Consider the following 27,303-nt stretch of genomic DNA (forward strand, 5'->3'; position numbering starts at 1 on the left):
ACCTAGTGATTACGATCTTGGTCTCATCGTCACCAGCTCCACTTTGAGTCACCTGTCGGTTTGCCAGAGGACACATGGTCATATCTGACTTCACTCAAATGCTGCCCTTTTTCAGTCTGTGTCCTGCTATCAGTGGACAGGTTGCATGGTTTTGCAGGGGATTGGCATGACTTCTCTGCATTTAGCTTTTGGCTCTGTGGCTTTGTTCTGCATTGGGAACACTGGCCTTTTCCTTCATCCACCATGTTTGTGTGGACTCTCAATTTCTGGGTACAACTATTACCAGATTGCTTTCATAAGTGATTTTATTTATTTATTTTTTTTTTTTTTTGAGACAGAGTCTCACTCTGTTGCCTAGACAAGAGTGCAGTGGCACAATCTCAGCTCACCACAACCTTCACCTCCCGAGTTCAAGCGATTTTCCTACCTCCACCTCCTGAGTAGATGGGATTACAGGTGCACACCACCATGCCTGGCTAATTTTTGTATTTTTAGTAGAGACAGGGTTTCACTATGTTGGCCAGGCTGGTCTCGAACTCCTGACCTCATGATCTGCCAGCCGTAGCTTCCCAATGTGCTGAGATTACAGGCGTGAGCCACCGTGCCTGACCTCTAAAAAGAATTTTGACTGAAAGCCTTTGCTCCCTTACCTTCAGGCATACCTGTCATCTGGCCATAAACTGCAGTCGGGGCTGCGCCTGGATGTTGTTCTTGCTTAGTTATACGTATTTGTGTGTGCAAAGACACAACTACTCCTTAACAGGAAGAAAAGAGAGCTCTTTGCATTCTCCACAGGGCCCTGCGGGGAGGTTCAGGTTAAGTCAGAAGCTCTTGGTTCTGAATGCCCATTGTAACCACTTGGAGAACTTTAAAAACACTGAGCCCTCAGTCCTGGGACCTCCTCCACCATCTGATTGTATTGGTGTGGGATTTTTCAGAGCTCACCAGGTAGCTCCATGCAGTAAATCCCAGTGTGCAGCCAGCTTCCTCCAAGGTGCCACCAACGCCAACAGGGCAAGAGTCACGTTGCTGTAGTGCCTGTCTTGTGTTCAAGGCTGGAACCTCCTTGTGCGACTTCATCCCTCAAGCTCAGCACTCCTCAAACTTCCATGTGCCTGATGCTGACTGCTGGGTCTGGGATAGAAACCTGAAATCTGCATGTGTAATGTGTTTGTAAGGTCATAAGCAGCCTCCGGAGGGTTTATCTAAGAAAGGAACAAGGCATGAAGTGGAGGCCCTAGGGCTGGCCTGGCCTGTTGGGTCAGAGCCCGGGTTCCAGTTTGAACGTGCCAGGGGCCCACAAGGGAGCTGCTTGTGATTTTCACACCTCCTTTGTGAGCTGAAAAAACCGGTGCCCCTTTAGAGCAACATTCCCTCTGAATGTTCATCATTCTAAAGTGAAAAAAGACACACAAAACATGAACCTGCTTGTCAGGCAAGGAAGCTGAGGAATCTGTCTGGCTTGCAGAAACCCCTCCTGGGAGCAGACAGCCCTCCCAGGCACAGATGGAACACCACCGCCTCCCACTCCGCCTGTGTCTAGAGACTCCGCATGGCCCCCAGGAAGGTCCTTTCTCCAACAAGGCCAGGGTCAGGACCAAGCGTGAGGACGTGGGAAGCACAGGGATCTGCAGAGCACCTGCCTCCCTCACCACGTGTGGCATTCAGAGAACAAGGCTGCGCCCAAACCCTCCAGCCCCTGCTCCCCTCTCTCCACCCCAAGGTGCCATTACTAACTCCAGCTGGGCTGCCGACCTGGGTTTGCTGAGTGCTCTCAGAACCCTGTAAATCAGGGGTTGTGTGGGCTCTGGTAGACACCAGACAGAAAGTATACTCATGGACCTGGCTGTCTTCCTGGGACGAGGCCAATGTAAGGGAGAAGAGACCGTTCCAAGGGCTCCTGGGAGAAAGCAAGGGCCAAAAAGCTCAAGAGCAGGATCTGAGTAGAGGACTCAGATACCTGGCCAGTTCCTGCCTGGGAAATGCTTTAAAGAGTGTGAAGAAAGGCCAGGCGTGGTGGCTCACTCCTATAATCCCAGCACTTTGGGAGGCCGAGGCAGGCAGATTGCCTGAGGTCAGGAGTTTGAGACCAGTCCGGCCAACATGGTGAAACCTTGTCTCTATTAAAAATACAAAAAAGTTAGCTGGGTGTGGTGGCAGGTGCCTATAATCCCAGCTACTCAGAAGGCTGAGGCAGGGGAATCACTTTAACCAGGGAGGTGGAGGTTGCAGTGAGCAGAGATTGCACCACTGCACTCCAGCCTGGGTGACAGAGCAAGACTCCATCTCAAAAAAAAAAAAAAAAAAAGTGAAGAGGAGGGACAGAGAACAACCACAGAGCAAAGTCTTACCAGGTCCACTCCTTGGGAATTTGGGGGCCTCTGCTCAACTTCGTTGACCTGGTTTTAGCAAACACGCCACCTCCTCATGCTAGGGCTGGAGATACCAGCAGCCAGGGATGTGTGTCTAAATTAACTGTCAGCCACATGGTAGTGTGTGACTCCGGTATGCAAGACAGGTTGTACTTTGTTTTCTTTTACTTAATTCTAAGCCCTAATCCTCCAGGCTTGTGGGAAATTCAGCCCCAGTCATTACCGGGCTCTTCTCCATGCCCATGACTGGGCAGAGGCCCCAGAGCCTCATTCAGCAGATAGTGCTGGGGAGACCTCTGTGGTCATCAGGCCCAGTCCTTCCTGGGGTCCACCAAGCCATGCTGCTCACCATCTCAGAAACTTCAGAGCCTGGAGCAGAGGCAAGCGGTGGAATGCAGCTAACAGGAGTTACTAGTTCAGCAGTTGTCTCACATCTAAGTCTCACTGGCTGCTGTTACCAAGTACCAAAGCCTGGGTGGCTTAAACATTTATTCCTTACAGTTCTGGAGGTGGAGGGTCAAAATCAAGGTGCTAACAAATCCAGTGTCTGGTGAAGACCCTCCTCCTGATTTACAGACCACCGTATCCTCTCATGGTGGAGAGTGAGCAAGCTTGGGTCTCTTTCCCTTCTCACACTATTCCCAGCATGGAGACTCCACCCTCATGACAGCTAACCTTACTCCCCTCCCAAAGCCCCCACCCTCCATGGCTCCAACATCTGCATTTTGCAGAGACACAAACATGCATTCCATAACATCTTGAAAGTCTTCCATCAGGCAGCTGCTGTTTTTGCCCTGAATGATTGCAAGTGCCCGGGCATGACATATGCCCCAGCCCAGGGGGAGCCGCATTGTAAGGCCATCGTCTCAGCCCCCACTCAGGCTGTCCTGTCTCCACAGTGCTCATCGACCTGCGGGAAGGGCCTGCAGTCCCGGGTGGTGCAGTGCATGCACAAGGTCACAGGACGCCACGGCAGCGAGTGCCCCGCCCTCTCGAAGCCTGCCCCCTACAGACAGTGCTACCAGGTCGTCTGCAACGACAGGATCAACGCCAACACCATCACCTCCCCTCGCCTTGGTGAGTGTCTTCACTGGCCCCGGTTCCCCGGGGACTGCTGTGTCTCCTGCCCAGTGAGTCCTCCCTGATGGTGAGGTTCTTTCAGCTAGAAAGCCCCCTTCTTGGGCCTCACTTGTCACATAAGGCTGACATTTGTCAGTTCTGTGGAAGAGGTTTCAAAGATGGAATTCCATTCCCTGTTGTGGACGTGGTGTTTCCTTACTGCCGTCTCAAACACAGGCCCCTGAGCATCCCCCTCGCCCTTTTGCCCAACACAGAAGAATGTTCCACAGACATTGTAGGTTTCCTGTGCATGAGGAATGTGAAGGGAAGTGCTTCTTTCTAGAAATGAAAGCTCCAGGGGCATCCTTCATGATGCCATGAGGATGTACACATGGGGCACACCCCAGGCTGATGCTCGAGCGGCAGACAGGCATGGTGGAGGGCTGCAGACTGTGCGTGGTTTGGCCTTGGGTGCTCAGAACCTGGCCTCTTACCAGTTCTTGCCCCAGGTCAGTGGTGATGCGAGGAGAAGAGGAGCACTTAAAGATCTGGCCGGGTGTGATGGCACATGCCTGTAAATCCCAGCACTTTGGGAGGCCGAGATAGGTGGATCCCTGAGGTCAGAAGCTCAAGACCAGCCTGACCAACACGGTGTAACCCCGTCTCTACTAAAAATACAAAAAGTAGCCAGGCGTGGTGGCGCGCGCCTGTAGTCCCCGCTACTCAGGTGGCTGAGGCAGGAGAATCGCTTGAACCCGGGAGGCAGAGGCTGTAGTGAGCCGAGATAACGCCACCGCACTCCAGCCTGGGCGACAGAGTGAGACTCCGTCTCAACACAAACAAAACAATGATATGATTCCTTTTAACAGAGTTTTTGTTTTGCTAAATAAACGTCCCTGAGAAATATTTTCCTACCTGAGGCTGGAAACTCACTGAAATGCAGGGGATTTGTGGCATCTTTGTTCCAGGGGAGGCCTTTGGGCCGGCAGAAGTATAGTTGTGGCTTTTGCAAGCACAGGCCTGCTTGGTGACTTCCGGAGACCGCCCTCGAGCAGGGCCTTCTCTCTGTACAATCAAGACCCTGAAGGATATTTGGGCCACTTGTGTGTCTAGGGCCTCATGCTTTTTGGGGTCCTTTGATGTTCACTGTTCCATGTCGTCCTGTTTTATAAATGCCTACAATAATGGTACCCTCAGCCACAAAACAACAGTAAGTGCCACTTAGCTTGGAAGCAAGGTAGCCTGTGCCCTCTTCCCTGGAGAGGCAGCCAGACCACCACGCTGTCATGTGGTTGGGTTTGGATGCAAGGGTGCGTCCCTGTGACAGAAAGTGGCACCCCCAGTGCCCTGGGAGGAGGCATGGCCTAATCAGTGCATAGGGTTGACATGTGCACAAGGGTGAGGGAGCCCAGATGGTGGGACCACAAGCCCTCCCCTGGGCATGCATCAAGGACATGCCTAGGCCATCCCTGACCCTGGGTGTTCTCTTTTGTCCCCTTAGCTGCTCTGACCTACAAGTGCACGCGAGACCAGTGGACGGTGTATTGCCGGGTCATCCGAGAAAAGAACCTCTGCCAGGACATGCGGTGGTACCAGCGCTGCTGCCAGACCTGCAGGGACTTCTATGCAAACAAGATGCGCCAGCCACCGCCAAGCTCGTGACGCACAGCCCCGGGGGTCGCTCAAAGCTCAGACTCGAGGTCTGAAACCCGCCCACCCCCAAGCGTACCAGCCTTGTGGCCATGCCCCCACAAGGCTACCACAAGAATACAACTGCATAGAACATGAGTGTGGACTTGACGTTTGCCATGAAAGCTTCTGTACTTAATATATTGTTAACAGCCACTGGATGGCTTTCTACAGTGAGGAAAAAGTAGGCATGAGTCACAAAATAACTTTAATTTCTAGGATTCCAGGTACCTCGAAGGGAAGCACCTCTGGTAGACAACCGTCAAGAGGGAGACATCTTTTAGTGTTCCTGTCTTGGCTCGCTTTCGACATTTGAATTCCCAGTGTTTGTTTGGTATATCACGGAGGAAACATCCCAAAAATGAGACATGTTAGAAGAGGCTTTATCCTGAAAGCCGGCGACACCCTGGAGGGAGGGGCAGGTGTTGGTGAGCCTCTACCCATGGCTTCTCTGGAGAGGGCCGGGCTGCTGAGCCCACGTTTTCTCTTCATCTACCTTCTTGACCACATGAGAACCAGGACATTGCCTCCATGCCTGTCTCTGACAACATAGTCTCTAAATCCTAGGTGTTGCCTTGGAAGTCTCGTCCCTGAGAGTGTCAATCTATGTATGCCAACGAGGACAACAGTGCCACGCAGTTCACACCACCCACATGGGAAGAATGTTCCAGGAGAGTCTGGGTTTGGGGAAGCATCTAATTTTCAGAGTTCTGCTGTCCACCATGTAGGGAAACAGAAGGGCCTTTCTTCAAGGTGCTGTGAAGTGGGAAACGGTAATTGTGGTGATGGGGTTGCTGCCTAAGGCAAAGGTAAGCTTGGGCCAGCTTCGTTGGGGTAGATGGGCACCTGGCCCACCTTCCGGGAGCAGCCACTCTGGCCCGCACTTCCTAAAGCTTTGCACCTTAGAGGTGCTGTACCACATCCCAGTGGCTTTCTACCAACCTTGGCCATTTATCTGAAGACGACATTTGGGACCTCTGAGGACAAAAACCCAGGCCTAGGATGTATAGAGCAAGGTCTGACTGCTCTATCCTGGCACGGAGCAACCTGATGTGGCAGGACCAGGGGAGGAACACCATCTGGCCTGCACTGCTGCACACCCACTGAGCCTTCCTGTAGCCCAGACTTTGTGGTAGCCATTATCATCATGCCTGTCATCATTGACCCATCTTCTTGGTGAGTCAAGGATGATGCATGATGAAGGTCCTTCCCTCCTGCAGCCCCCTCACGCCTGGTAGCAGATGAACAGAGTGGCCTCTTTGAGAACACAGAGGATGGTAGAACTCTGCCTGCAAGGAGGCTGGGAAGGCTGGAAACAGGGACCCTAGATGCCAGGAGGCCTGTTTTGGTCACCAACTTGGTGGGCATTTCATGGGTGCTTATGTTCTAGGACTTTACCATAAGAAACACACCTCCTCCCTGATTTCAGACAGAAGGTCTCACTTGGACTAATTTCCATGGGATCATCTCCCAGTGCTTCTTGATTTATTGGTGCTGTGTTTCTGTGTTTTGTTTTGTTAGATGTCACAACAGTAGAGTTAGCTTAAATCAGAAAGAAACCTCTCTGCCCCCTCCACCCTGTCTAACGAGCTGTGTTTTTGTTTTGACTACCCCAGAGGCAGAGAAGCGGTAGGGATGTCAGGGAATTTACTCACTTCCACTTGAATCAACGAGAAGTGTTGAGAAACTTCTGTGGGTGCTCTGTGGAAAGAACTGAGAGTGTCAGGATGGTTCGGCCCACCCTCACCCCGGGGCCTCTGCAGAACACTGTCCTCCCGCTCAGGCCTGGCCGCCAGCAGACTCCCCTGAATCCCCATTTCCACAAAGCCCTCAACATTTTGGGGGAACTGAGATTCCATTTCCTTCATCCCCAAATGAACTGTTAATTCACCAAAAGACATTTAGACTTCTTTTGCAGCCAAGGAGCAGAGCTGAGCTAGCTCACTGAGGAAGCCTTAGCTTGGTCTCCTGCATAGGCCCTGGGGCCTCTAAATATGCCCCCTGGTCACCCTGGCAAGGACCCCACACCCTCAGAATGAAAAGGATTGATTGATTGGGTTATTGTCAGACACCCCCATTAGTTCCCCTAAAGTCCGCATCTTTGGAGCTCTTTTAGCTCATCTTTTTTTGTTGTTGTTTTTTTTCTTTTTTGAGACGGAGTCTCGCTCTGTGGCCCAGGCTGCAGCACAGTGGCGCAATCTCGGCTCACTGCAAGCTCCACCTCCTGGGTTCACGCCATTCTCCTGCCTCAGCCTCCCGAGTAGCTGGGACTACAGGCGCCCACCACCATGCCCGGCTACTTTTTTGTATTTTTAGTAGAGACGGGGTTTCACCATGTTAGCCAGGATGGTCTCATTCTCCTGACCTTGTGATCCACCTGCCTCGGCCTCCCAGAGTGCTGGGATTACAGGAGTGAGCGACCGTGCCCAGCCTTTTAGCTTATCTTGAAATCCACCAGCCTGCCTTTCTGTTCATGGCACGAGCAGTGATTTCAGTGAAACCATCATCTTGTTCCACTAGACTCTGATCACAGCCGTGATGTTTCTGTATTGTTAACACCCTGTACTGTCCCTCAAGTACTGTACCTTTGTGCTTGCACACGTGTTACTAACTAGAGCCTCACAATCCTATGGTGCTATTTTTATTGGTGCAAAATGAAACCCTCTCAGTTGGCCATGGCTTGATATGATCAGAATGCAGGAAAAGAGCCTCAATGGCAATACTATTGTTCTTTTTTCATTTCAGAGTCAAATGTATATATTTTCAATTAGTTAACTTGCATTACATACTGTACCCATGGTATTTTTGTTTTACTTTCCTTTTGGTGCTGGTTTTGAAAGGAAAAAAAAAAAAAACAGAAGACAAACATTGGATGCCATTATACATGAAAAATTAATCATTTCATTGGAAGCAAGTTGAATATGTGTAATAAAATGTTTTTCCATAATGGTTTTAAGCTGTCTGTGAAGTGAAAGATGAAAGCCAGTCCTCAGGGCTGACGGGGAGGCTGTGTCCTTCCCCACTGTGGCGGTCACCTGGCTTGCCAGGGACTTGGCTGCGGGGAGCCTGCTGGCCACAGCTGGAGTTGGTGTCAGAGGTCACTGGGAAATGCAGTTCTGAGGGATGGCTGCCTCTCCATGAGCGGGTGCTAACAAATCTTTTAGTCCTGGGCTCATCCCTTTGTGGTTGCAAAACTCTGGGTGGGGACCTGAGGGTCTGACAGTTGTGCTGGGAGCCTGTGCATCTGATGCAGAGCAGCCACTTCACTGGCAGAGCAGCCCAGGCTCCAAGACCTGTGCTGCAGAGTGCAGGCCCTGGCCATGCTGGCTGGAGAGCCATGCTGAACTCTCCACCCGCTACCCCCACCCCACAACCCTGCCATCAGCCCTCATAGCTTCCCTCCGCCAGCAGATGTGACGGCAAGTCACGGCCCCGCACATCCCCCAGCACTGCGGACAGGACAGGGGTGCCACGCCACCACCCCAGTGGGAACAACCACAGCCATTTGGATGCCATCTGGGCCTGACATGGAACACACATGTCACAGCTTACAGGGATGGGGAGTCCATCTCCTCCCGGAGTCAGGAGAAACCTCCACACCCACAACCTTAGAGCCCTCTATGAAGGCTAAAGCAGGCCAGACGCAGCAGCTCACACCTGTAATCCCAGAACTTTGGGAAGCTGACATGGGAGGATCGCTTGAGGCCAAGAGTTGATCAACCTAGGCAAAATCATGAGACCCCTGTCTACTAAAGTTAGCTGGGTGTGGTGGCATACTCCTGTAGTCCCTCCCAGCTACTCAGGAGGCTGAGGCAGGAACATCACTCGAGCCCAGTAGTTGGAGGCTGCAGTGAGCTGTGATTGTGCCACTGTACTCCAGCCTGGACAACACAGCAAGACTCTATCTAAGAAAAAAAAAATGGAGTAGCACCCAGAAATCTCACTAACGAAATAAATAATTTGACAGACAACATACTGCCCACAGCCCTCTGGTCACTGGAAAACCCATGGTTTGTGTTAATTCTCGAGAACCATCGCCCACCTGCCTCCAGGACGTGTTAGAACCCTCTTGTCCTTCCTCCGTTCTGCACTCTCTGGCGGGTTGGCTTTTAACAGCCCTCTTTGCATGGAATTTTTTCATGTTCTGCTTCGATTCCTGGATGGCCCCAGTGATTCCGGTTTGTTAGATGAAACTGACAAGCTCTCCATCAGCAAGTGTCGAGTGGGCATGTGTCAGGGACCAAGCACTTCCTAGAACCACAGAGAATGCAAAGGAACAGAAGTCCTACTCAGGAGCCCACAGCTCCACAGGACAGAGAAGCCTGGAGATGCACACAGCTGGGAATGAGCTGGAGGAGCAGAGCTCTGAAGAGAGAAATGTCAGGATGTCCTCTGTGGGTTTGTTCACTGACCTGGACACAGACTAGAAGGGCTGGGGTTGGAAGCTTTTACTGCAGCACCCTCTCTCTGTAAAAGGTCTCAGCAAAAGCCCTTGCATTTCTGCTTCCAGGTACAAACCTACCTGCATGTGTCCACCTTCTCTGCCTGACAAGGAAGCAGTGCCCAACCCTCCTGGAAAGCCAGCCCTCCCACCATCACTTGACATCCCCCTCCCCACCCCAGCAGCACTCCACACACCGCCTCACCTCTGGTCATGAACTCCCCTGGTTTTCACCCTCTGCTCTGCACTAACGCTCTTCTTGACAGGTCACCAATGACTTCATGGCATCAGGTTGCGTGGACATCCTAGTGTCCTGTTCCCCAGCTCCTAGCAGCTCTCCCCTTTGACACAGCCCCTCTGCAGCACCACACACTGCTGACTTTCCTCCCCTCTCCCGCCATCTGGCTAGTGATGAAGTGCCCCAAGCCCAGCCCTCCACCCTTTTCTATATACTTTCTCCCTAGGTCATATTACCTGGACTCAAGACTTTTTAAACCACGTACATCCTGTTATTTTCCAAGTGAACATTTTGGGCCCCAACAGCCACCCTGGCCCACCTCTGTACTCACGCATGACTCTCCACGTGCATCCTCAATCCCCCGGGAACTTTGGGACTAAGATAGCGCTTCATAGTTGTCCTAAATCTGCAATTTGAGCAGGGGGTTTGGGGAGGGCCACTCACCTCTGCTGGGGTGGCTCAAAGGACAAGTAGAGACTGGAAGGGTCAGAAAGGCTGTGGTCTTGCACCTGTGGCCGCTGATGCCAGCTGCCAGTCAGAACTTCAGCTAGGACCATCAGCCAGGACACCTGCAAGGGGCCTCTCTAAGGGATGGTGGGACTTTGGTGGCAAACATCCTGAGAATGAGCTGCACAACCTCTTGTGACAACTCAAAATTTCCACAGCGTCACTCCCACCATACTGTAAGAGCAAGGCAGGCACAAAGGCTCAGTCGAGTTTAAGGGGAGGGGACAAAGCGTCCACCTCTTGCTGGGGGTGGTGTCAGGGTTCTGGAAGGGCAGGTGGAGTGGGGAACATTGTTATGGTCATTTTTAGAAGATTCACACACATCCCCTGTATTAGTTGGGGTTCTCCAGGGAAATGGAACCAAGAGGATAGATAAGAGGAGATTTATTATGGGAACTGGCTCACATGATGATTGGAGGCCAAGAAGTCCTGCCATCTGCTCTCTGCCAGCAGGAGACTCAGGAAAGCTGCCACTGCAATTCAGTCTCAGTCCAAAGGCCGGAGAAGCGGGAGTTCTGGGGGCAGAGGAGAAGACGGATGGTCCAGCTCCAGCAGAGAGTGCAGATTCACCCTTCCTCAGCCTTTCTGTTCTATTCTGGCCCTCTGCAGATTGGATGGTGCCCACCCACCTTGGTGAAGGTGGATCTTCTTTCCTCAGCCTATGGATTCAGACACTCATCTCTTCCAGAAACAGCCTCACACACTTCCGGAAATCATGTTTTACCAGCCATCTGGGCATCCCTTAACCCAGGCAAGTTGATGTATAAAATTAACCTTCATACTCACACATACATGCAAAATACACTCACCCCTCCCCCCACCTCATCTCCTTTCAGCATCAGGCTCAGGACTGCATCCCCTGAATCAGGTGCCGATGTGGCTCCTCCAGCGTTGTTCCCCAGGCACAGGTCCTTGAGCACTGGTTCTAAAAATCCCGTGAACTAAAGAGAGACATCCTCTTCCCTCCACCGAGAGGGTCAAGAGAAGATGGTGTCCACAGCATAAGACAACCACGGCAGACACTCCCTATTTTAAAAGGAGGGAAGGCACATGACAGGCACCGTCCAGCAGCTGATGTCCAGCGTGGCACATGGAGCCAGTTCCATTAGGCTCAGTCCTACTGCCAGGGAACGATTCTCCTTGGACTGCCTCCAGGAGCCAAAGAGGCTTTTGGCATATTGTAATTTATTCTTAATGATAGGGGAGGCATGATTCAATAAAGTGTCCTTCCTTTTGGAGAGCATGTCCTGACATGCCCCCAGGTACTGGACTCCTACAAACTTCACCGATAAAATGATCCTTCAGTCTGGGCACGGTGGCTCATGCCTGTAATCCCAGCACTTTGGGAGGCCGAGGCGGGTGGATCATGAGATCAGGAGATCAAGACCATCCTGGCCAACATGGTGAAACCCCATGTCTACTAAAGATACAAAAATTAGCTGGGTGTGGTGGCATGCACCTGTAGTCCCAGCTACTTGGGAGGCTGAGGCAGGAGAATTGCTCGAACCCGGGAGGCGGAGGTTGCAGCGAGCTGAGATTGCGCCACTGCACTCCAGCCTGGGTGACAGAGCGAGACTCCATCTCAAAAAAAAAAAAAAGAAAAGAAAAAAGAAAAAAAAAAAGGCCCTCGAATCTCCATGGGACGTTTCTCCCCCAGCCTAGAGTCCATGTGTCCTACCACGGCCTCTAGTTAACTTGCCACTTCCTACTCATCTGGTCTGATTAACATGATGTCACAGATATAGTGGATCAGCCCAAGTTCTTGGGAGAGTCTTTACAATCCAGGCCCTCTCAGGCTATATCATAACAGAGAATTAACATCAGCCCCAGGGAAGACAAGCGGAAACTTGTGTCTGTCACACTTTCTTGGCCCCAACTCTTCCTTTCTAATATGGATGGAAATGAATGCCTCCCCCCAGTCACTGACCATCTTCCTTGCATCTGAATCATGTTAATCTGCTCTAGCAAAGATATCACACCTGGCACAGCAGTTTGCGTGGGGCTTATTCTTGGATAATATTGCAGTAGTCCACTGTGGTCAGAGAAGATCCACTCTGAATTTTGTAGAGGCCAGACTGAGGAATTGTGTGGGAATATGATGGGGACAACCACAGCAGCATCCTTTAGGTCTTTAAGAATGACAATCAAATATGCTATTCTCACTGGGTTGCAACATCGCTATTGATTTACTGTCTTGCCTGGTGTCATGAGTGGTGCAAGATTAGAGATAACCAGGTCCACAAACATTTGTATCTTTCTACAGTGTCAGACTTTTATTGATGGCATTTCAATCACAGAAGCCCAGAGTTCCCTGGAGTTCCCAAATATGCAGTTCTCCTTAGTACTATCCATTCACTTGGCAGTCAGAGCCACGGGCACCAGGCTCAAGCCCCTCCAACAGGTCAGTCAATATTGCAAACCATGCATAATAGTACACACAGTCACTCATGCCTATAAGCCCAGCACTTTGGGAGGCCGAGGCAAGTGGATCAACTGAGGTCAGGAGTTTAAGACCAGCCTGTCCAACTTGGTGAAACCCCATCTCTACTAAAAATACAAAACTTAACCAGGCATGATGGCAGTTGCCTGTAGTCCCAGCTACTCTGGAGGCCGAGGCAAGAGAATCACTTGAACCTGGGAGGTGAAGGTTGCAGTGAGCCGAGATCACGCCACTGCACTCCAGCCTGGGTGACAAAGCGAGACTCAGTCTCAAAAATAATAATAATAATAATATATATCGTCACTATATAAATGTTACAGATTAAACATTCCACAGTAAACAAAGTAACATTTAACATCAAGAGAAAAAGATTGAAAGAATTAACCGACCAGGCCAGGGGAAGTAAGACAAAAGGAGTCCTGGGCTGGGTTTGCCGGTCCATTGGTCTTGCAAGGAAGCGCCTTTGATATGGCAGAGCCTTTGGAGGCAGATGCCAAGTTCTTATCATAAGTGACTGCAAGACGGTGTCAGTTAAGATGGCCTGTTCAAGCTGCTGAAGGGCTGTTCTCTTATGGTCACAGAGTCCTCTGGCAAGAGCTGATAGTATTAAATAGAAGAGGATGCTTATTTGTGACCTTATCTGGTTGGAGGCAGTCTTAATTTTTTTATTTGTTTCCTAAGCAAAACAGTTTCCTTATCCTTGTTGGCAAAGTGCCCTGTGAAATATATAATGGAGGGAGGCCAAGGCGGGTGGATCACGAGGTCAGGAGTTCGAGACCAGCCTGGTCAACATAGTGAAATCCCATCTCTACTAAAGACACAAAAAAATTAGCTGGGCATGGTGGCACATGCCTGTAATCCCAGCTACACAGGAGGCTGAGGCAGGAGAACAGCTTGAACCCAGGAGGCAGAGGTTGCAGTGAGCCGAGATCGCACTACTGCACTCTAGCCTGGAACAGAGTAAGATTCCATCTCAAAAGAAAAAAGAAATATATAATGCAGTCTTTTTCTAAGATGGAGTTAGTTATGTCAAGGGTGCTCTATACACCTGGGGAGAGGGAGGCAGTTTCACAGGCTTCCACTTGGCCCTCCCCACTACAGTAGTTCTTTACCCTACAGGCCAAGGACCAAGTCTACCCATTACCAGTACACATTTAGGGAAGGGGAAACAATCACTGGGAGGCTTCAGGGACCCACCAGACCCACTGTGAACCAAACCTGGACCAGGCCCCATTTATTATGTGAACTCCATCCCCCGTCACTCTGAAACAGACCACAATGACACTTGGTATCTGGGGTATCAGTGTCAACCTGGATCCTGTGTGCAACAGTCCTCTAAATGTCTGCGTATATTTCTCTCCAACAAGTAAATGGTTGTAGGTTCCTTTGGGGAAAGATTGGGGGCAATTAACTTATACCCTTCTCCCTGGGACCCAGCCTCTCCTTCAGTCAATGGATTCTGGGCATGAAAACCAGTTCAGACTGGAAACTGAGCAAGATATCATGTTTGACAGGATGGTTGCTCCTGTGATCCTTTTTTATTGAATGTGTAAACTGAGTAATACTATAAATATACAATGAATTGAGTTATAGATGGGAAGTTGGCTGCTCATCTGTCTTGCCCTAGTAGGGCTCTATTAACTATTTCCAACCCCTATCTGTAGCTCAGTCCCCTCTGCTCCTTCTCTGACCTTGCTGCTCATCATGATCTTACACCCACCCTTTTTCTGACTGTGAAGCGCTTACCCTATGGCTTTATTTAGGGATCCTATTAGCCTAATTGCTATCAGGAAGCCCAGTTCTGCACAGCATCCCCTGCTGTCAGCCATGACCTACAGGGGACAGTTCTGCTGGAACTTCTCCACAATGCGGCTGCCCTTTCAGCAGGACCTCCTCACTGCTTTGGGAAATGGAGGAGTTTCCCTCAGACCCTCCTATGGAACATCAGACGGGGGCTGGGAAGGTGTTCCAGCCTTACAGAGAATATCCTCCCTAGCAGGCCCAGCCTCTGACTCCTCTGAACCCTCTCTCTCTACCTACCATAACACTTTTTTTTTTTTTTTTTTTTTTTTTGAGATGGAATCTAGCTCTGTCACCAAGGCTGAAGTGCAGTGGCACAATCTCAGCTCACTGTAACCTCCATTTACCAGGTTCAAGTGATTATCCTGCCTCAGCCTCCTAAGTAGCTGGGATTACAGATGGCTGCCACCACGCCTGGTTAATTTTTGTACTTTTAGTAGAGATGGGGTTTCGCCACGTTGGCCAGGCTGGTCTTGAACTCCTGACCTCAGGTGATCCGCCCGTCTTGGCCTTCCAAAGTGCTGGGATTACAGGCGTGAGCCACCATGTCCGGCTCCTACCATAACACTTCTACTGCACTTTGCGAGACCATCACTGTCCCCGAGATTCTGTGAGCCATCTGCCTCCCAGGGTCCTCGGGAGGAGTTAAATCCATGCAGAGAACTCCCGCTGCAAGAGGTAGAATTCCCCCTTCTACCTTGATGTCCACTGTTCCTTATCCAGCACCTCAGATCCGGTCTGGTACACTGTCCCGGCATCTGCATGTCCGTTCTTGCTAGGGCCTGCAGTTCCTTCGGGATCTAGTTCCTTTCCCCCTCCACCCGAGTGGCATTGTGACTTAGGAATCTGGTGACCAGGAGGGGAGGTGGGGGAGATCCTGATTCTAACACAGCATTTGTATTATCTTACAAGGCAAATGCCTCAGCATCATCTTTAAGCAAGGGAGCAGTGATAGATCGCTTTAATAGGGAAGAGAGGGCCACTTCTGCAGGCTGGAAAACATCTAGAGAATGTGGGGTTTCACAGTTTTTAGGGCATTTGCTGAGGTATCCCCCTCTTCCAATCCCAGAGTCCCACCCCTTCCTAATCAGGATTCTGACCTTCATGTAGCCAACTTCCTGGGGTTCAGAATTCAACCTTCTCTGAAGCTTCTGTAGTCATTACCATTAAAGCCTGTCCTGATCCTCAGCTCTTTCTGCCCCCTTTAAGACATAAAGGCTTCCTTTCACACTTCACCTGAAATTAGTGATTCATCATCTGTAGCATTTTTATTGTCTTTCTCCAGTGCATCGCTAACAGTGGCAACAGCCACTTCATTTCTTTGCCTTGGAATTTCTATTTCCCTGTATCTTTCAAATGACTGAGCTATTGCACCACCAGTGAAGGCTTAAACATTGTCCACACAGATGCCAGAGACTTCCTCCTGGGAGGTTGGTGGGGGGAGGGGGGTGGTACGGGGGAGTCCTTGTATCCAGCTGGCAGGTGATGGCAGCTCCAAAGTCCTATTTTAGGGTCTGCTTCCTAGGACTACTCCTGGCACCATCTGCCTTAGTTTGGGTTCTCAGGAGCCAGTCTGAGATAGAGGCTTGTGGGGAGGTTGATGGGGAGGTGCCCTCGGGAATCTTGTGATGAGTGAGAAAGGATTTGGCACAGGCAGGTACCATGGGGAGCTGTAGAGTGGAACAGTTGTCTCAAACAGAGGCAAGGGGGCAGGGCTTCATATATCACAGGACGAATGCCATCCTTTTTTTTTTTTTTTTTGGAGACGGAGTCTTGCTCTGTCGCCCAGGCTGGAGTGCAGTGGCCGGATCTCAGCTCACTGCAAGCTCCGCCTCCCGGGTTGACGCCATTCTCCTGCTTCAGCCTCCCGAGTAGCTGGGACTACAGGCGCCCGCCAACACGCCCGGCTAGTTTTTTGTATTTTTTTAGTAGAGACGGGGTTTCACCGTGTTAGCCAGGATGGTCTCGATCTCCTGACCTCATGATCCGCCCGTCTCGGCCTCCCAAAGTGCTGGGATTACAGGCTTGAGCCACCGCGCCCGGCCACAAATGCCATCTTGAGAGTTTGCTGTCTTCTGCTGAGAGGGTGCTGGGGACAGACTCAGCTGTGAGCAGCCACCACTCCTGGCATCTGGGGACACCCCTCAGTCCTGAGGGAGGATCTGTGTGGCACACCACACCGTACACCATATGCCTTAAACTTAGATTTTTTACAAATTAAATTCCCGGTTAACTGTGGCTTCCCCAAATCAGTAAATGGCACCACTAACCAACTAATGTCTGATATCAAAACATCAAAGTCACCTTTCTTTCCTCGGTTTCCCTTCCTATCCTCAACCCAATTCAGCCACAAATATCATTGGTTCTACCTCCAAAGGATGGCCCTACTCTGTCCACTTCTCCCCATCTTCACTGCCACACGGTGGCTGTGCGCCAAGTCACAGACATTTCACCAGGACCCCGCAGTAGCTTCCTATCATAGTCCATTAGGGCTGCTATAACAAACACCTTAGCCTGGGTAATTTATAAACAGAGACATACTGCTCCCAGTTCCAGAGGCTGGAAGATCAAGGCACCAGCAGAATCAGTGTCTGGTGAGGACTCCCACCCTACCTGAAGGTTCTGCCTTCTCACCGAGTCCTCACATGGTAAAAGGGGTGAACATGTTCTCTGGGTTCTCTTAGTAAAGGACTCTAATCCCATTCATGAGGGCTCCACTCTTGTGGTCTAATCACCTCCCATAGGCCCTACCTCCCAACGCCACTGCACTGAGGATTAAATTTCAACATCTGAATTTTGGGAAGACACAAACGTTCAGACTATCACATTTCCTGACCGTCTCCCTCTGACACACTCTCCACACCCTAGCCAGGGTAATATCGGAAAAACGTAAATCATAATAAAAACATAAGTGACATTCCCTGCTTAACACCCTCTGATAGTTTCTCACCCCTGTGGTCCTCTCAGACCCCTGTTCCCTCCTCTCCTACCCTGTCCTTCCCACACAGGACGCCCAGCCAATCTCCTTTCTGTCTGCGAGGCTTCCGCCCTCTTTCCTGCCTTCGGGCCTCAGCAGGTGCTGCTCCCCTCTTAGGTAACACTCCCATCTCATATCCTGATGGTCTTTCCACTGCTGAAATCTCTGCATCTGTCATGTCTCAGCTCTCACATGACCCCTCACACAGCTATTCCAAGCATCTAGCTAACATGGCCTCCCAGTCACAGTTACTGTCTTTAAGCACCCCTCAGTACTTCTCATAACCCAGTATTATTAACATTTTTGCTTGTGTAGTGTCACTTTCCCATCTAGAAAGCAAGCTCCCCACACATGGAACTCATGTAGCACTTTTGTATCGCTGGAGCACCGGTGCCCAGCATGTGCACCTGCTAAGTGAACATACTTAACCTTTGTTAGTTCCCATTCTATTGTTTATATTATTTTCAAATAAGCTAAAGACTATACCAGGACATGTTTATACTGGGTAATAAGAACATACTCTAACTTTTTTTTTTTTTTTTTTGAGACAGAGTCTTGCTCTGTCGCCCAGGCTGGAGTGCAGTGGCACATATTGGCTCACTGCAATCTCCACCTCCCAGGTTCAAGCAATTCTCCTGCCTCAGCCTCCCAAGTAGCTGGGATTACAGGTGTATGCCACCACACCCGGCTAATTTTTGTATTTTAAGTAGAGGTGGGGTTTCACCATGTTGGCCAGGCTGGTCTTGAAACTCCTGACCTCAAGTGATCCACCTGCCTCAAACTCCCAAAGTGCTGGGATTGCAGGCATGAGCCACCACGCCTAGTCAAACATATTCTAATAATTTTTTTGGCTTATACCTCAAATGATACAAACATCTGGACAACCAGTTGTAAATCAATAAGGAAAAGATGCTTACCACTTTCCAAATGCTCCCCATTGCCAACAGAGATAGATGTTTCCAGGTGGCTGTCATGGTGATAGAAGCTGTTTTCTCGCCTTTTCATTTTATCTGTGGAATAGGAAAGTGACGACTCAGAAGGCAGAGAACGTTCATGGTCTAGGAGAGGATCATTGAAAAGCCTGATGTGGCACCACCATCTGGTGTCTCTAGAATAAAAACTCTAACTGCATGGTTCATGGTATCCTCAGGACAAGCCTGCATGCCGACTGGGACCCAGCATGACATGGGCGTTCACCCACTTTGGGATTTCCTTAACCAGGGACCACTGGCATGCCTCGTGTGCTGTGAACTTGTCATCCCCATGGCTTAGAAGCCCTCCTCAGAAAGACATCCCCTTTCAGAGCCTGAGCAGCCACAGCATTTCAGGGGACAACTTTAAAAAATGACCAAGGATGCCAGACATAGTGGCTCACACCTGTAATGCCAGCACTTTAGGAGGAGGATCGAGGCGGGAGGATCGCTTGAAGCCAGGAGTTCAAGACCAGCCTGAGCAACATAACAAGACCTTGCCTCTACAAAAAAATAAACAATTAGCCAGGTGTGTAGTGGTATACTCCTGTAGTCCCAGCTTTTTGGGAGGCTGAGGTGGGAGGATCAATTGCTTGAACCCAGGAGGTTGAGGCTGCAGTGAGCCATGATCACGCCACTGCCCTGCAGCTTGGATGATAGAGACCCTGTCTAGAAAATAAAAAAAGACCAAGAAATGTGAAGATTTTCCTCCTAGAATTTCTCAGGAGAACACTGGGGTTTCCCCTGGAAAAGACTAGATGCTCATGTCTAGGGGAATCCATCCCATTGTGGCAAAAAGAAGGTAAAGGACCCAGTGAATCAGAGTTTGTTGGAAGCCCGGTGTGGTGGCTCACACCTGTAATCCCAGCACTTTGGGAGGCTGAGGCAGGCAGATCACTTGAGGCCAACACGGCAAAACCCTGTCTCTTCTAAAAATACAAAAATTAGCCAGGCATGCTGGTGTGTACCTGTAGTCCCAGCTACTCAGGAGGCTGAGGCAGGAGAATCACTTGAACCTGGGAGGTAGAGTTTGCAGTAAGCCGAGATTGTGCCACTGCACTCCAGCTTGGGTGACAGAACAAGACTCTGTCTCAAAAAAAAACAAAAAGAAACAAACAAAAAAAAGAGTTCATTGGTAGATGGAGCCCAGTAGAGCCAAAACAAAACTCCTTCCTGGCAGAGCCATCAGGATAAACGTCAGCCCTTAACAGGGCTACCACAGATCCCACCATTATCCACATTTACGAACAGCCCAGCACTGCTGTGATGAGGCTCAGGGAAAATGACAGGGTCCCTTAAGTCTCCAATAAGCTCTTTCCTCCCCACCCTGTCTCCGTCTCCAAAATTTTATCTTTCCATGCACCCGATCTTACCCTCTCACTTTTCTGCCTCTTGTCTCATGTCAGTATTTATTCTCTCCTCTCTCCCTACATCCATCTCCTTCCCTCTTCCCTCCCTTTCCATTTCCTGCATTATTTCCCACCTTCTCCAATTTAAGAGGATTATCCACTTCTGACTTGGCCCCATCATAGATGCAGAAACTTCCACTGAGGGTCAGCTGGTAGATCCCTGGGGACTTGGGGGCTGCCCTAAGGGCTGTGTTTCTACTGAGCCTTTAGAATACCAAGTACCCTTTAAAAATTCTCTTGCAAACTACCCTCCCAGGATCGTTGCAGACTGTTCTTTAGAAGTTTTAGAGGTCTCTGCATGCTCACTTCCAACTTATTTCTGTGTGTGCCAGTCACACGTTCAACAATCCTTTGGCTCACGATGCATCCCCAGCAATTGGCTTTCTCGCCACTGAGGTTAGTTTTAACATGCCAGTTGACAGTTATAAAACAGCAATTCTGGAAATCCCATCCAAGGATTGCTCTGTATTAACACATCATTAAAATAGTATATTGCAAAGTCAACATACGATTATAACTGTTGACCTATCAAATACTGAAAGATTTTGAAACCTCAGTGAGAGCCAGATGCCATTTTGTTAAATTGGGATACAGGAAAGGAAGAGAGGGTGTTGCCAATGTTGCAGTGGTGTTAGTTTGAGATGCTAGTGGGTTTTGCCAATATTTTCTCTAACAAAATAAGAATGGAATATATACATGTTACGTTATAACATTGCATTTTTATCCTATATATATCTACACGCACATATATACATCCACACAGTGCATACATATGAAGTGTGGCCACAGAGCTGACGTGGGACAGTCTACTGTGGCTCATATCTAATGGCCATAGAGCAATTTCAATGAGGTTCCTGCAACCTCTGGAGCAATGGCCACATTGCTCAATTAAGACAGAGGCTCCCAAAGTGGCTGTAACACCCATCTGAAAATGTAAGTTATGGTATATAAAAATTTATATCATGACTCATATATTAAACAACCATTTTACAATGTAAGTCAATAAACTTTTATTGAGCAGTGTGGCAGATACAGGGTAGGGGATGTAGGATGAATGCACAGTCCCCTGTCCTCAGAGAGTCATAACAATATGTTACTGTGCCCTTCTCTTGGAAATGAGTGACTCTGCCCAAATGTGGAAAAATATTTAAGTGAGTTCAAAACGAATACGGCTGTTGGCTCTGAATACAGAATAAACAAACCTCTGCCCAAAGAGAAATCAGATCTGCTGTCTTTCTGATCTAACTCCGCAAAGCCAAGTTCTCAAAGTTTGAATGCCTCCCTCATAAGCACCCTCAAATGAACTTCATGCCTCTGACATTGCACTCATCCCAGATATCATTTCCTGATGGCACGGCCTGTGCTTTTCTGAGTGGATTGACGGGTCAGACCAGTGAGGAGTCCTGTGTGGCTCTCTGTCCAGACCAAGCTGGCTGGTCAGGATGAACGGCCGTGTCTATCTGCACAAGGCCAGTGGCTTATTTGTGAGCTAGACTTACACAGTTGTTTTAGGATGTTCAAAAAGATCAAAGAGCAGGAAATCATGAAACAAAATCAAGTAGAGAAAAGAACCAACAAGAAAAAAAGTTATAATTGACAAGCAAAGTGGTTACAATGAAAACCTCAAAGCCCTGGGTAAATGCTAGAGACAAAGGAATCCCACACAGGGCTTGTGAATGGGAAAGTTACGTGGAAGAGGGAAGAGTTGTACCCAGAAGGCAATGTAGAGAGGCAAAGGAGCTTTTTTAAAAATGAAAGTGTAGGCAGGGCGTGTTGGCTCAAGCCTATAATCCCAGCACTTTGGGAGGCTGAGATGGGTGGATCACCTGAGGTCAGGAGTTCGAGACCAGCCTGGCCAACATGGTGAAACCCCATCTCCACTAAAAATACAAAAATTAGCCAGGAGTGGTGGCACGTGCCTATAATCTCAGCTACTCGGGAGGCTGAGGCAGGAGAATCGCTTGAACCCAGGAGGCGGAGATTGCAGTGAGCCAAGATCACACCACTGGACTCCAGCCTGGGTGACAGAGCAAGACTCCATCTCACAAAAAAAAAAAAAAAAAGAAGAAGAAGGTGCAGTTAAGAAAAAGGCAGAGTTTGAGAGGTGTTCACTTTTGTCTAAACCCCACTCCAGAGATGAGAATCAAAGAAATGGAAGAGGAAATGTATTGAGATCATGGCTGGGGATGTGCAAGAATTGAAGACAAGAGTGACAGAACACACAGAGGTGAATCCACACCTCATACACCATATTTAAACTACAGAAATCAAGGAGGAAGAGGAAATCTCAAAAGCAACCAGAGAAAAGACAGGCACCCTGGAAGGAATAACAGTCTGACAGCAGGTGCCAGAGGGAATGGAATAATATCTTAAAGTGCTGAGAGTGGCCATAGCCATGGCTGTTTAGTTCAGCTATTAGCACTCCATGGAACAGACTGTGGGGAGCGCCACTTCCTCCTTCCTCCAGAGTCTCCCACAGTTGACAGCGGTCATTTCTCAGACCCCCGGCTCCTGCCCGGGGCCTATGTGTCTCAATGAGTGGCTCCACCTTCCTCCGTTTTTACAAAAGTGAGAAACCTGAGAGTCAGCCCATAGACAGAACAACCCCAAGTCCTGTCACTTTTTTTTTTCTTTTCCTTTTTTGTAGAGATGGGATTTCACTATGCTGGTCTCAAACTTTTGGCCTCAAGTGATCCTCCTGCCTTGGCCTCCCAAAGTGATGGGATTACAGGCATAAGCCACCACACCCAGCCCATGTCCTTTGTTTTAAATTCCCACATGTCCATCCCTATGGACACTGCTCTGGCTCAGGCCTATTGCAGTAGCCTCCTGGCTAGCCTTGCTCCCTACCACCTCACCGATACCAGAGTAACTCTTTTCAGACCACTAAGAGGGGCTCCCTTTCCTGCTTCCTACTCAAAGCTCTCCCAGCTCGCCCTCCAGTCAATGTGCTCCCCCTGCTGCCCCCCTGCCCATGCCTGCCTGGGACCCCCATTGTTCTAAGCCAGGGGTCTACAAACCAGGACTCACTGGCCACACTGTTTAGATACCCCCCTCTGCCCAGTCCCTGGCTGTGGGGTCATTCCCAGTTGTGCCACATGATTGCTTTCAGCAAAAGCCTGCAGGTAACTCTGAGTGCCATACTTCTGACTAACCCAAAAGAATCTCATCCGATCTGCTCTACCCCGCTGTGTAAGTTGATCCTTTAGAAAGGCATAAGAACTCCAGGCAAGGGCAAAGCCTCTTTCGTGTGGCCCTGCGTGTTGTTCTGGTCCTTCCCGGGATCCTTGCTCTTCCATGCATCCCCCATACCACAGCCCACACCACCCCTCCCTGCATGCCTTCCTGGAGGGCGCCAGAGCTGCCCCTTCCACTTTCCATAGTCTCTGTCACGCCATACCCTGGTGGGTGCTGGGCAGGACATAGGCTGGGTCCAGGTTCCCCCACTCAAGTGGCATGAGGCCCATGCCTGTCCACAAAGGACTCCCGGCCCCACCAGGGATGAGAATCCAGAGCTGAGGTGCAGAGCCACGTGGAGGCCAGAGACCTGTGCTCCTGGGTGTAAGGAGATACAACCATGTCTTTTATTTTCTGTTTCCTGATGCTTTGACATCTGGGGCCTTGCCAACCCCGAAGGGATGGCCCCTCCCAGGACTACTTCCTAGAGAGAGTAAAGAACTCATCCTCAGTGTGCTTCTCAAATGTGAGCCAACCAATCCAGAGGCCGCACCCCCTCCTTCCAGGCCCCCCACCGAGTTGCCCCAGGGCAAGCACCAGGCAACTAGAGACAGGCCCAACACCCCAAAGCCTGCAGAAATTAATCAAACAGGCCAATCCCTAGCCTGTTGACCCAGTCCTTCCCATGGAACCACAGTAGAGGCTCTTGTCCACGTTTTCTTCCTGCTGCCTCTGCCTCCTGCCCAGTCAGTCTTGTGCTTCCTGGCACCACCCTCCATGGCACACTCCCTTGTCCTGGGAACTATGAGTAACAAACCGTCTTCTCAAGGGCAGCTGCCTCCTAATCTGTTGGTCCTGCTGTTCCTCACATTTTCTCTTCACGTATATTTTAAAAGAGGGTAAAGAAGAAAGTGGTTAGGACTCTTGGGAGCATTAGAGACAGGAACATGGGGCCCATTTGCCAGGATGGATGGGTTCCAAGGGAGGGGAAGAGATGGGGTCATGGGTTACATCAAGGCGGGTAGTCAGCAGCTACCTCCGGCCCTGCCATGCCCCACACCTACCCACCCTCGGCCTGCCCGTGGACTGCGCTTCCTCCTCAGGTTGGAAAATAAGGCAGACTCTTCCAGGCTCTCTTTTAAAGGAGAGCACACCAATAAATCAAACACCAAAGTACGTCTTCTTCTCATTTTATTCTAATGCAAGCATCCTGGAGTCTTCTGTACCTTCTATCTATGCGCCCTGCCCTCCAGCCCTCTCTCTGTAAAGCTATAACACATGGCCTTATCTGAACTAAAATTGCCTCCCAGAGGCTGGATGGAATGCTGGCTGCGGGGTCTGGGTCCTGAGGCAGATTGATGGGTGAACCCCTCTCAAAATGAGATCCTGCTTGGCTTGGAGTCATGAAGCCCCCTGAAAGTAATCCAGGACTCTTGGCCACTCCACGGAGTGGGCGCAGCCACATTCCACACCAGGAAGACCAAAACCAGAGAGGCTGTCACATCTCACAGAGCCACATAGCAAAGAGTGATCCACTCTGCTTAATGCAGTCCATGGAGACTCACAGAGGAGAGGACACCTGAAGGAGAAGTGAGGATCTGGCAAGCAGAGGAGAGGAAGGACTTTCTGGGCAGAAGGGACAGACTGTGTAAGGGAACAGAGGAGAGTGGGAAATTGCTGGCATATGAGGTGCAGCATTGTGGAGTTGATAGCAATTGAAACCAGACCTCCAAAGACCAGTATGTTTCCAGTTTTGCCCCCTACCTCCAGGGCCCACCACAGGGCCTGGTGCAGATGAAGGACTCAATAAAGATTTCCTGATGAATGAATGAGTTCAAGACACAACCATGGACAGATATGTGGGACCTTGAATGCCAGATCAACAGCATTTTGCCTTCTGCTCAGAGTGGGCCAACTGGGCTCCAGGCAGAAAATGACACCTAATTAGACCTTCTTGCTTCTACAGAGATCATGCCAGGAGAGCCAGGGGTATTTCTGGGCTAAGCTGGATGAGCTGGTTAAGCCATGCTCTTGAAATAAATAGCGTGTACTGTTTGTCCCCCAAGGACAAAACATGCTTCGTGGAGCCTGTCTCATTATTCCTGGCAACATACATATGCAAAGCATTAGCCGGCAGACTTCCCCACTCGGGCTTGTTTAGAGAGTGAATATTTTTGTCAAGGTTACACAGCACATGAGGGCTGAAACTGAAAGCAGCAACAACCCTCAGTCTCTTGTCCTAACCATGCTCTTCTCTGATGCTTTTCCCCCTTGCTTTAGCCAGGGGCCAAGGCTGACCTACCAAACCATGACTCAGCGCCTATCTGCCGGTTAGGCCCAGGACAGGGTCTCCTCCTCCAGGCTGGGATGCCAGCTCCCCACAGAGGACCGTAACTTGCTTACCGTGGTGTGGCTCTGTCCTGCAGTGATTGTCAACTCTGGGGGCCAGGCAAGATTTAAGCCCCTGAGGGGAGAAGATGACTCATGTATGCCTGAAAGAAAGCAGGGAGGAGGTAGAAACTGGACCCAAATGGAAGAGCCTGGCCTGGCCCCTTGGGAAGTGGCCAGAAAGCTTCCTCAGTGAGCAGACCTCCTTGACCTCCAGGCCCTAGCATGCTCATGTAATTCCCAATTCTCATTCCAGCACCAGAAAGCTGGCCTCTTCGCTCTATTCCACAGTTTTAACAAATATTGAGTGAGCTCTCATATGTGCCAGGCACTGCACTGGCCACCATGCACATGGCAATTTCCACATCCACAATAGCATGGGCTCTGTGCTAAGCACGTTAGAAGTCAAGAGATACAGTGGTAGACATGACAGACACAGCCCTGCCCTCAAGAGTTTACAGTCTGAAATTGTTATATTTCAGAGAGTCCGTGCAATCTAGTTTTGGGAAGACCACAAATCCTAGTCAGAGAGACCTGGATTCAAGACATGGGCCTAGTTTCTCACCAACTGGTTACTAAGTGATGTGAAAATGGAAGTTTGGACTGATGTCAATATGCACAGATACCACGTGCCGAAGATAATACCTGACCCCAAAACATCAAACCAAAACCCCTTACCCATGGTATGGATGTAAAAAAGTTGGGCTCTGGTGATTAAGAGATTTCTTTGGAGAGAGTCACTGGTGTGTTCTGAGCCTCATTCCAGCCCTTTCAATGAGGAGAGGGAGATGGTCCCTCCCAATCCTCTTGGGCCTAGAAAAGAAGAGGGGCTACATGGAGACCTCAAAAGGGACTTCAAACTATGCATGTACCCAGATGTTTAAGCAGCATAGTGGATGGGGGCCTGGCTCACAGCTGAGAAATCCAGACAGTAAGAGATTGGCCATTTGTTGGCTGGGGCTGCCGTGACAGAAAGCCATAGAAGTGGCTTAAACAAAAGAATTCTATTTCTCACAGTACTGGAGGCTGGAAGTCCCAGATCAAGATCCAACAGGGTTTGGTTTCTGGCGAGGATGCTCTTTCTGGCTCGCAGACAGCTGCTGTGTCCTCCCATGGCCTTTCCTCTGAGCACTCTTGGAGAAAGAGTGAAGGAGAGTTCTTGGTGTCTCTTCTCATAAGGACACTAATCCTACAGATCAGGGTCCCACCCTTACGGCCTCATTTAATCCTAATTACCTTCTTATAGGCCCTGTTTCCAAATACAGTCCCATTGGGGGTTAAGGTTCAACATATGAATGGGGAGCAGGGGGACAATTCCAGCTATAGCAGGCAACCTAGCTACTTTGAAGGCAGAGGAAGAGAGGTAGCCGCACCAGAATCAGCCTGCACTTTCAGAGTGTGTCAGGGTAGAGACAGTGAGGGGTCATGTATGAGAGAGAGCCAATGTTGGGTGGCTTAGGTCCTGTCCAAGGGGACTGTGTGGTGAGGAGACAATGGGAGAATACCAGCTGTGATCCACCAGCATCCCTGGAGCTGAAGGAGGAGTACTAACCGCAAGTGGAAAAAAGCCCATCTTCCACATCAGCCTGCAGGGGAGAGGTGTCAGCAGATAACAGGGTGATGGACTTGTATCTCCAGGCCACCTATGAACATGCTCTAGGAGGCAAAGTCAGCTTTGAGTACTTGCAAGGCCCAGATAACACTCATATTTGATAGTCACATCAGTACCTGCCAGGAAGGAACCTTCCTGGTCCCCTTTCCCCTCCACCTGCCCCCAGCCCATGGAAGACGAAGAATTTCCAGGTGGGGAAAGCTCTAACAGGCTTACTGCGGAC

The 27,303-nt window shown here is 50.0% G+C and overlaps 1 protein-coding gene across 2 annotated transcripts in view; it reads left to right on the forward strand.

Annotated features, from left to right (window-relative positions):
- Positions 1 to 7,967, forward strand: part of ADAMTS17 (ADAM metallopeptidase with thrombospondin type 1 motif 17) — a 367,322-nt gene extending 359,355 nt beyond the window's left edge. For both annotated transcript variants that reach the window (XM_033188835.1, XM_033188836.1), the window contains 2 exons: positions 3,272 to 3,449; positions 4,933 to 7,967. In XM_033188835.1, the coding sequence (XP_033044726.1) occupies positions 3,272 to 3,449; positions 4,933 to 5,093 (339 nt within the window). In that variant the 3' untranslated portion in view covers positions 5,094 to 7,967. The remainder of the gene's footprint in view (positions 1 to 3,271; positions 3,450 to 4,932) is intronic.
- The last annotated feature ends 19,336 nt before the right edge of the window (positions 7,968 to 27,303 follow it).

The sequence above is a fragment of the Trachypithecus francoisi genome, unplaced genomic scaffold, assembly GCF_009764315.1.
Source record: "Trachypithecus francoisi isolate TF-2019V2 unplaced genomic scaffold, Tfra_2.0 Lachesis_group3, whole genome shotgun sequence".
Lineage (NCBI taxonomy): Eukaryota > Metazoa > Chordata > Mammalia > Primates > Cercopithecidae > Trachypithecus > Trachypithecus francoisi.